The sequence below is a fragment of the Carya illinoinensis genome, chromosome 1, assembly GCF_018687715.1.
Source record: "Carya illinoinensis cultivar Pawnee chromosome 1, C.illinoinensisPawnee_v1, whole genome shotgun sequence".
Classification (NCBI taxonomy): Eukaryota; Viridiplantae; Streptophyta; class Magnoliopsida; order Fagales; family Juglandaceae; genus Carya; species Carya illinoinensis.
Window position 1 is genome coordinate 51947830 of NC_056752.1, and position 11019 is coordinate 51958848.

The 11019-nt window shown below is 36.7% G+C and overlaps 2 protein-coding genes across 4 annotated transcripts; both read left to right on the plus strand.

The window, feature by feature from the left end:
• The first annotated feature begins 1536 nt into the window (after positions 1-1536).
• LOC122282977 (boron transporter 4-like) lies at positions 1537-9455 on the plus strand. 3 transcript variants are annotated; one of them, XM_043095086.1, is made up of 15 exons: positions 1726-2363; positions 2451-2813; positions 3117-3223; positions 3328-3410; positions 3552-3744; positions 3829-3967; positions 4054-4219; positions 4301-4467; positions 4624-4797; positions 4886-4981; positions 5068-5184; positions 5400-5722; positions 6185-6464; positions 6542-6679; positions 6849-9455. In XM_043095086.1, exons 3-15 carry the CDS (start codon positions 3120-3122, stop codon positions 6888-6890), a joined length of 2022 nt encoding a protein of 673 aa, XP_042951020.1. In that variant the 5' UTR covers positions 1726-2363; positions 2451-2813; positions 3117-3119; the 3' UTR covers positions 6891-9455. The 3 variants fall into 3 exon arrangements, with proteins under 3 accessions (XP_042951012.1, XP_042951020.1, XP_042951030.1); XM_043095078.1 differs by lacking the exons at positions 1726-2363; positions 2451-2813 and adding an exon at positions 1537-1703; XM_043095096.1 differs by lacking the exons at positions 1726-2363; positions 2451-2813; positions 3117-3223 and having other exon boundaries at positions 3328-3459.
• Positions 8835-9200, plus strand: LOC122300971. Its single transcript, XM_043112015.1, has one exon. The coding sequence runs from the start codon at positions 8835-8837 to the stop codon at positions 9198-9200; it is 366 nt and encodes a 121-aa protein (XP_042967949.1).
• Positions 9456-11019: the final 1564 nt, after the last annotated feature.

Sequence of the window (11019 nt, forward strand, 5' to 3'; positions counted from 1 at the left end):
ATGATACAAATCATTGGGAAAAAAGAAGAAGAGAAAGATGTCATGTACCGATTGAAAATAATAATTAATTAATTAATTAATGTTATGTATGTTATAAATTTGTTGATAAATTGCATCCTTTCCTTGATTGTATTATGGATATAAATAGAAATTTTCAACATTAAATGTTTACATGGACTTAATATTTCATTATGCAATTTCTTATTTCAACGTACATATCATGTGGAATTGCATACTATCTTTATTCAAATTAGACTATTGACTTCCAACAAGAAATTAGTGAGAATTTTTATCCACAATCCGGATGTCTTCAAAGTAAATATTGCTACATACATACATACATATATACATTTCTATGGCCTGCAGGTGTAAGAGCTTACGATTGTTTTAAATTTGACAACTTGTATAGGCGTCATGACAGCAACTTCTATTTAATTAGATACCATATTTAGCCACTATCCACATCATGATAAGTGAAAACCACCGAATTAATTGAAATTGAGATCTTTAGGTAAGAAAAGATAAGGTAAGTTCCTAATAATAAGATCTTGTTTGTCTTTAAATTCAAAGAGAAAATTGAGTTGCCAAATATATACTTAAAACGAATTAAAGTTTGACAAGTGTCTCTACAAATAAAGATTTATTTTAATATTTAATGATTTTTTTTTAATTTTCAAATAGTATCCTCACACAAATATTTTAAGAGAAATAGTTTAGACATAAAATGATTATATAAAAATAAACCCACAAAGTGATATTACTTAATGTAAAATGTTAGAATATAAAGTTATTTTTATTGTAAAGTAAATCTGACGAATCATATGATACGTTATTTTTTATACATTTATTTTTATATAATTTATTTATGTATGTAGCACTTTTCATATTTTAATATCCCACCTATCTCTATGTCAGATCATCTAATTTATCAAATAATTTAAAAAGTCTCGACTTAAAATGTTTGTAATATTATAAGTACTGAAATTTCTACTGAAGTTGAGATGAGACTCTAAAGCCATTGATAAGTGATTATGTACTTTGAGGGAGTCCACCTTGCAGCGATTAAAGGAGGTATTTTCAACATTTTTATTTATTTTTTTAAAAAATAATACCGCAATAAAATGAATTTTAATGTAATATATTGGGCAATGCTAGGGATCCGCTATCCAGTCCTGCTAGTTTATTTTTTATTTGCTTTATTTTACATCATTTTTAAGAAAATAAAAAATTTTTACAATATTATTAAACAATACTTTTTTAATAACTAAGTAAAAAAAACTTAAAAAAATAAATAAATGAGAGTGGGACTGGGCAACGGGATCCTCCAGCAGAATTCCTTCATTTTTCTAATATATTTTAGAAATGATATTTATATTGGTGTGAGCAAACTTTACACGATTTTTAAAAAATAAAAAATAAATTCGAAATGCATATAAAAAAAATATCTTTTAGAATTTAAATCCTTAAAAAAATTGTGAAACACTTGCACACCGCGTTAGGCTGACAGCACATGCACAACGAGGAAAATTTGCAAGGAAATCAAGAGCCGCCCACCACGGAATGGTCCCGACCCTCGCGGGTCTTTTAAAAGACGTCGGGACATCTGCCTCTGCTTCACCTTCCACTCACAAATCTGCCCAGTGGAGATTGAAGCACACACCTTTTGAGTTTCCGTCGAGTCTTCCGGCCATCCATCCGGCAATGTAAAATCTCCTCGGTTCACTTTTTTTTGTGCTTCATCGAAATCTGCTATCCTTTCTTTTGTTATCATTATTATTTTTTTATAAAGTCATAATATTTTTAGTGTGCATGGTTGCTTTCTACCCAACGTACCCAGTTTCTCCCCATCATGTGATTTCTGTTAAACTGACCAATGAGAACTTCTTGCTCTGGACGGCTCAGATGAAACCCTACGCTTCTCAATTTGTTACTGCTACTGCTTCTGACGGCGCCATCATCTCTCTTCTTAATCCTGACTTTTCTCTTTAGAGTAATATGGAAACAGAGAATGAATATACGGTTTTCCTCTATAATCTTCAGGAGTTAGAGGCGTGTATTGATAATAGTACTTGTAAAGATTACACAGGACAACAAGGACTCACTCTCAGATAGAGTTCGTGATTCAGTCAACCCGAGGTCAATCAGATTTAGAGCATTATTCTCAATGTTGTGTTATATGGTCCGCCGAATCTCGGTTATTCGAGGAAAATGAAATGAAGGGTTTGGTTGGATTGTTTTATTTAATGGGAAAAGGGAAATGTGTTTAATGATTGACATGTTTGGTTACCGAGAAAATGTTTCAAAAGAAAGGCGAATGGAAATAAGAACTCAAATTTCTTCTTGTTTTTATTGCAAGAAGCGAGGTAAACGGACAGATGACCTCAACTGAGCCTAATAGAACTAGTTGTCGCTCTTCGTTTTGATGAGTCCTTTTGTTGTTTGGGATGCAGAGATACAGAGAAGAAAAAGAGTCTATTTTTCTGTCTTTACTCTCCTCTCATCTGACAACAGACTATTATGAGGGAAATATTCCAGTCAAATTTCTTGGAGGAGTGAAAGGGTGACTTTTAATACACAAGAAAAGCGTACTCTGCTTGATTAACTCTTTACATGGCATTATTTTTTTCATTAACTTTTACACATCATTTCAATTTCTTAGCTGTTTTCCAACTGTTCTCGTATTCTCATTTAAAATGTTTTAACTTTTCCACTTTGTTGCGGAGTTTCTGGTTGATTTTTTTAATCGTTCCAAGCCAGGATTTTATCAATTTGAGATCTTTCAGTCACATCTTTCAGAACTTTGGAGTTGCGCGGTTCTTTTCTTTTCTTTTCTTTTTTCCTCTTTTTCTCTTCTTAATGTCATTTTTGAGAGATGCCATGTTTTGAAGTTATTTTCTCTGTTTCGTTTATTTGTTTACTCAATGATTCGGAGAGTTTTTTTTTTCTTTTTTCGTGCTTTGGTTATTTATTTCTCATATTCTCTGTTTCACTTACATTTGATCTTTGGCCATTTTTTTATACGTCTTTCGTATTTAAAAAATAATCCGAATCATACTTTCTTCGAAGTTTAACTGTGGGAATCTTATTTTATTTTATTTTTTAATTTTAAATTTTAGCGGATGGAGAACTTCAAAGCTCCTTTCAGAGGAATTGCAAATGATGTCAGAGGAAGAGCACGGTGTTATAAGCAAGATTGGATTGGAGGACTTCGTGCAGGAATTGGGTAAAATTTACTTTTAGCGTCTATTTTACACCCACAGTTGGAAATGCACAATTTCATCACCAGGATTTGCATTTTTACTTCAGTTTCCTTCTATTTTGTTATAGGATACTAGCCCCAACTACCTATATCTTCTTTGCTTCTGCTCTTCCGGTGATTGCCTTTGGCGAGCAACTAAGCAGAGATACTGGTTAGTAATCTCTGCTACTTCTTCAGTGTATTGTTCAATCGCTGAGAAGGTAGTGGGAAGGAAAACGAAAACCCGATATTAAGGCTTTATTTTTTTTTATTTGGCGAACTTGAAAGTAATACAAATGTATACTGCATTTAGATGGAAGCTTGAGCACCGTGGAAACTTTAGCTTCTACTGCTATCTGCGGTATAATACACGCAGTTTTTGGAGGACAACCTCTTCTAATATTGGGAGTTGCAGAACCAACTGTTATCATGTACACCTATTTGTACAACTTCGCCAAAGGGAGGGATGAATTGGGACGCGAACTCTTCTTGGCTTGGGCTGGATGGTAAGAGGAGTGAACCTCCCTTTGGTTTTCAAAAATGTCTGCTTCATGATTTTGACGAAACTAATATTGATATAACTTCTGCAGGGTTTGTGTTTGGACAGCTCTCTTGCTGTTTCTTCTTGCAATATTCAATGCCTGCACTGTCATCAGTAGGTTTACGAGGATTGCGGGTGAGATTTTTGGCATGTTGATTGCTATTCTCTTTATTCAAGAGGCCATCAAGGTAAGACCAGTCAAGATAACGAAAAATATTTGTAGAATATTGTTACAAAGCTGTTTGAGAATGTAACTGGTGACTTCAAACTGCAGGGTATGATTGGTGAGTTTGAAGTTCCCAAAGCTGGGGATCCAAAGTCAGAGAAGTATCAATTTCCATGGATTTACACAAATGGATTACTTGGGATCATATTTACTTTTGGTCTTCTCTACACTGCCCTAAAGAGCAGAAAGGCGAGGTCATGGTGGTATGGCACAGGTTTGTCAAGCGAGATTTGAATTGTGTTGTCGGTAAAATAAGCTACATGCCGATTCTCAAATATTGTACTTTGTTCTATAGGGTGGTTTAGAAGTTTTGTGGCAGACTATGGGGTTCCTTTAATGGTTGTAGTGTGGACGGCACTGTCATTCAGTGTACCAAGCAAAGTTCCATCTGGTGTTCCGAGAAGGCTCTACAGCCCTCTTGCCTGGGAATCTGCATCTTTACACCATTGGTCTGTAGTACAGGTAAACTCAGATTTTCATCTTCTTCTCGACCATGAGCTTTTGCCCAGAAAATTTCATGTCTTAGTTCAAACAAATGTGTCATACTCTCGAAGAAGTTCTAAGATAGGCACATGCTTCTGTGTGCGTTCAAAACGTACTGATGCATCTCTGCTGTAGGATATGGGCAAGGTTTCTCCAGCATACATCTTTGCAGCTTTCATTCCTGCTGTGATGATTGCGGGGCTTTACTTTTTCGACCACAGTGTTGCTTCACAGATGGCACAACAAAAGGAGTTCAATCTTAAGAACCCTTCTGCTTATCATTACGATATCTTATTGCTAGGATTTATGGTATGTATCCATACAAGTTTGTGTTGCTGGTTATTTCCTTTTTACAGTTATCAAGACTTGCGTTTGTATTTGGAAAACTTTGTCTCAGACTCTGCTTTGTGGATTGATGGGGCTACCTCCTTCAAATGGTGTCCTGCCGCAGTCCCCCATGCACACTAAGAGCCTTGCCGTTCTCAAAAGGCAGGTGAGTTTTTAGAAAACCATAAGAACTTGGTATAGTTGGTAATCAACTGGACTAGAGGGGTAATTGAATTGATCCATGGGTTGCAGTTGATGCGAAGGAAGATGGTGGAAAGTGCCAAGGAAAGCATAAAGCAGAAAGCTAGCAACTCTGAAATCTATGGCAAGATGCAAGCCGTGTTTATAGAAATGGATGGCAGTGCAGCAGTACGTCCTCTAGTTACTACCAAAATCTTTAAAAAAAAAATTCCAGGCCATATTTCTCTGAAAATTCGAAGTTGATATAATTTATTAACTTTGAACTGGTCATTTCTGTAGTACCAAGTTGTTCACGTTTTCTCAATACATCCCCACCCATTGCCCCCAGAATACAAAATTCTATATGCAAGTGGTTGCTTAATCCTGAACAACTTGTGTTGCAGTCTACTTTAGAGGTTAAAGAGCTGGAAGACTTGAAGGAAGCAGTAATGAAAGGTGAAAATAACAGTGAAAGCGCAAAGGGATCATTTGAACCTGAGAAGCACATTGATGCATACCTGCCTGTCCGAGTTAATGAGCAGAGAGTGAGCAATCTCTTACAGTCACTCCTTGTGGCAGCATCAGTTGGTGCTATGCCTCTAATAAAGAAGATACCAACTTCAGTGCTTTGGGGATACTTTGCTTACATGGCCATTGACAGTCTTCCTGGGAACCAGTTTTGGGAAAGGATTTCATTTCTCTTCATAACGCCTGGCCGGCGTTACAAGTAAGTTTTATTCCTTTTCAAGTAGACGAGAATCCATTACATTTTTAACATAGATTAGAAAATTTAGCTTTAGTTGCATCCTGCAACCACATGAAATTCGAACCAATATAATTATGTTTTCAGCATTTGAAAACACACACAATGGCTTTGTTCTCTGGAAGGTATGGAGTTGTTGAATGGCATGAAGATTCAAGGAAATAGACATTACTTATGATAATTTCATCTCAACTGCATCCGAATTGAACACAATAAGCCTGATGATATTCAAATGTAGCAAAGATCACATCATTATTTTGGCAAATATGCACAAAATTTATTGGCCAATTATATTCCTGCTCTGACTGAAATATTGAATTCCTTTACTGGAGATGCACTTTATCTTTCTCACAAAGTTCTATATACAAATGGTAGCCAATTATATTTACTAATTCCTGTTATGCGGATGGATCTCTGTTGGCACAGGGTCTTGGAAGGGGTTCATGCATCATTTGTGGAGTCGGTACCATTTAAGTACATGGCCATATTTACGATCTTCCAAATTATATATTTCCTGGTCTGTTTTGGTATAACATGGATTCCTATTGCTGGAATCTTGTTCCCCTTGCCCTTCTTCGTTCTTATAAGCATAAGACAGCATATTCTTCCCAAGCTGTTTCAACCACATCATTTGCGGGAACTGGATGCAGCCGAATATGAGGAGGTCACCGGTGCCCCAAGAGTTTCCATCAGCCTATCGTTTAATGTATGTCTCACCTGTTTTCTCACTATTGACGTTTTTTTTTTTTATTAACCTTACAATTTCTTAATATATTATCTTAGGAAAGGGAAGCACAGCATCTTGGAAATGGAGACAGTGGAGTGGAAATTTGTGATGCTGAGATATTAGATGAACTGACAACAAGTAGGGGGGAATTGAAGGTTAGAAATTTTAGCTTCAGTGAAGAGAAATGTGGCCAGGTAAGATCTCACTGCTTCTCTTTCACTATCTCTATCTAATGTCACACACGATAATGCATTTTCGTGGTGGGGTTTGATTAAACATGTTTTTAAGTACATAATCCTGCATTCAACCGTGTGCTTGGGAGACTAGATATTGATCACACTCTGGTATATTATGTTTTTGCAGGTTCATCCAGGGGATTCCAGATTCCAGTCGAGTGAAAGATGAGTTCGATTGCCATCGAAATGGGAAAGCCTGATGATGACGAAGATGATACTTCAATCCTTAGATGGGGATTTACAGAATACCATACTCATATGTAGAATATGTAGAATGAAAAAATTATAGTAAAAGGATCAACGTCCCGAGAGAATTATCAGCCTAATCTAGTATCCCAAGCTTTAATTCAAAAAAAAAAATAATTGTGCAGCTAGTAATTGATAGCAAAGAGAGCAATCATCATTCATCTCCACTTTTCCCATGGTAGCAAGTCCTATATAAAAGTAAGACAACCCAAAGAGGGACATATAAAAAGCAAAGAAAAAGGGAGTTAACACCCGCATTTTTGTTCTCCAATGTAAAATAATGTACACAATATATGCATACATGCATCTTTGTGTGTCACTGTCAGTGTCAGTGTGTGTGTGCATTCATAGTTGGGACAAAGGTTGCCGAGACGATCGGCTGTCGCGAAGTAGAGTGAGTTAGAAATGAGCTTTTAGTACATCATTGGGCCTCTATTAGAAACTTACGGGCTTTTAGTGCGCATTGTCTCTCCAACCGTCATGATTCATGAGTGAGGATTAACAACTTCAAATGCTACCAATCTAATCTTTCCTTTGACTTCAAGAAAAATTAATTACTCCTCCATCCCGTCAACTTGTTGGGTGATAAGTTTACATCTTTTTATTCCAAAAAAAAAGTTTACATCTTTAATTTTAAGAAACCAGGTTATCCATAACCATCCTTTCAGGCCCCCATCCCCTTCACAAATTCTGAGATCAAATTCTTCAAAGAACATCAACTCATGTGGAAGATAGAGACTCAAAAATCAACCATCCCACTCGAATGGATCCCACATCCAGCAGGCCAATACCCTCTGTCCTACGATATAGCAGTCAGAAATCATGGGTTAACTATTGCTGCAATTTGTAGATCAAACTTGAGAGATATTATTTTTGCAGCAATTTAACAAATAGACTTTGTTAACCCTACTTATGGTGAAGCAATGGCAGCAAAACTGGTTATTGAGGAAGCATCTTCTCTACACCTTTTAGATATAATTATTGAAGGAGATAGTCAAGTGGTCACAAATGCAATTAGTAACTCTTCATCATTTCTAGATTGGTCCATCTTTAACATCTTTACAGATGTTACAAATTGATTAAAAATATTCTAAAGCTAAATAGTTCAAAAAATTCATCGGCATTAGAATTGACGGGCGCACAATTTGATGCAATGAACCATAACAAACGAGTTAGGCTATTACCTCTTATTAAACTACCACAATGTGTCCTATATCTCCACGGTGGGAAAGATGATATCTTCTTTCTAACTCTGGTATATTATAAAACTTAAATATTTCCTTTCAACATATAGTTTTTCTTATATGTATAGATTAAACTCTCTATTTAATTTATGAGTGATGAATTTTAAATATTTTTAATCTGCATATTATCCAATCTTTATCAACTAATATTCTAAATGGGGTACCTGACAACGTTAAAAAAGAAGTGCAGGAGAAATAAAGCACAAAAATCAGTCCAAGTCAATGAAAAAAAAAAAAAAAGACCCCAACGTATAGGCGGTATAGCCGCCTCGTCACTCCACACCCTCCCTCCAACTCTGCTTCCTTGACCTTATCCACTTCCCTCATCACCTGCATTTCTTTTCCTTGTACCTCCTTCTCTCCTGCTATTTCTGATTGTACTCTCTAGCCCAAATCACCCTTCAAACTCATCCCAAAATCCTTTTAAGTCCCCAACGAACAACACTTGAAATTGAGAGCTTTTATGGAAGCTTTGAGTTCTCGACTGCACTGGATACAATCCCTCACCTCTTGCTACCTTCAAAGTTCAAAGCCTTCCCTCTCCTCTACCATTCTTCCAAGTCACAGTTTCTTTCTCCTGAGTTATCTTCTTCAGTCTTTGTTTCTGCATTTGTCTCTTTCCAATGGCTTCCGCTCTCACTTCTTTCCGGCCGGCAGTGGTCCGGGCCTCCGCTTCTTCCTCTAACAAACCCGATCCGAATATCCGTAAACCCGCCTCGGCCAACTGGTGGGCCCCGCTCTTCGGCTGGTCCTCCGATGCGGACTACATAGACCCCAACGCGGGGGCCCCTTCAAGTAACGAGACAGGTGTCTCGGACACGGAATCCGGCCGACTAAGGTCCAGATTTGCGCTGGGGGGCTTCACGGAAGAAAAGGCGAAGCAGCTTCGGAGGAAGACCATGGAAAGCTCGGCGTTCCACGATATAATGTACCACTCGTCAATCGCGTCCCGGCTCGCCTCCGACATTTCGGACTCGTCCGAGAAGTAGTAGGTATGGGTGAAGATCCGGTAAGTGCCCCCTCATCGCACGGTTCGAGTTATGAGGTCCTTGTCGTCAAGGTGCATGTTATTTGCCATATTTGGCTTGCAATTTGTCGAAATGATAAGCAGGGGATATTAAAAAAAAAGAAAAAAAGAAAAAGGAACTATTTTTATTTTTGCTTGTTTGAAATATTATAGTTTGGATGTTGTGAGGCCTTGAGAGGACAATGTACTATTTTGCAGCGTACTTTGGATTTTGGGACATTGGATCTTTTATTGGCCATTTTATTTTTTTTCCTCTCTGTTTGCTTAATCTGATTAAACCATAGCAGATTGAAGTTGATGATCTGATTGGTTTTAGTCCGGACATGGTGTGCTTCACAGTTCAGAAGTATTATTGATTTTTTTCTTCGTACCACCGTCAAAAAGAGAGGGCAGGGGAGGGGAGGGGAGCCTCCAAAGAATTCATTTCGGTACGGAGAATAAGAAAACCACGTTACTGACACTTGGATGTTAATGCTGAAGCATAAGGTAATACCTTTTTTTAATTTTCCAAAATGGATTAATCAGAGTCCCCGCATGCGGAGAACTGGAGATGGGTTGGTTTCAATTGGTTTAGATCTAGTCCGAAAATGTACAAAGCGCTCAAACCGATGTAGCTTTAGATATTAAACTTTGGATGAGATCAGGTGGCAGAACACGGAGGTTACAGTAATTGCACGCAGTGAATCCATAGGAGAAATCTCAATTAAAGAGAGCACATGTTAAGGTTTTGACGACAGGCCCGCACACAAGATTACCTTTTAAACTATGGTTATGTTTAGGCAGTCCGTTGTTTGGAATGGGTTATCCTGTGGGCTGTCTAGTGTGGTTTTGCATTATTCCTTTGAACCGACACAGTCAATGTTTTATATGTGAGTTGATAATGATGCCCAAACGTATGGACTTGGGTCCCCTGATCCATTTGCGGGCCATCTCCTAAAACCATGCGGCATTGCTTAAATTAAAATTTCTATTGCCAAGTTGGCGCATTTTATTAGGCTTGTTTATCCGAATTTTGAATTGGGCTTCTGGATATACCCGGCCTAAAATCCTGATTTGAAATTTGAGCCTGATTTCGATCCAAGTACATCCGGTTAGAGCTACGCTGGAACTCAAGGGAATCTAAGTTTTTTGAAACCCAAAAATCTAGATTTTTTATTTTTATTTTACAAAAGTCTATATTATTAAATTTCTTTTAAAAGTATTTTATTTTTATCTTAAAGCCTATATTCTATTACAAAATTTTCAAGAAAAAGTGGTTGAAAAGCATATTCTTTTATATATAAAACTAATTATTATTTTTAACTAAATGCATCTAAAAAAATAAATTTGATATCTATCATGTAAATACATGCAAAAAAATAAAAATGCAATCACTACATATTATATTATTTGATATTTATACATTACATTACAAAATACAATTACAACATATGAAATTATATATAAAATGTTACCCAGATGACTAATACAAGAGGGGGGTGAATTGAGTTGTATTAAAAAAAATAACAATTATAAATCAAATATATAATATAAAATATAAACAAAATATGAAATAACAATAAATATAAAGAGTAAGGGTAAGAGAGAAGCAAACTCAGTATGTTAACGAGGTTCGGCCCCACTGCCTACGTCCTCGCCTCAAGCTACCCCTTGAGGATTCTCAAATTCACTATTCAACCTCCTTCAGGTGGAGATAAAAACCTATTGCACCTTTGAACAACACCGCTACAAATGATCCGTGTAGAACACCCTCTACACTTGCAATCACCTTACACGTGGTG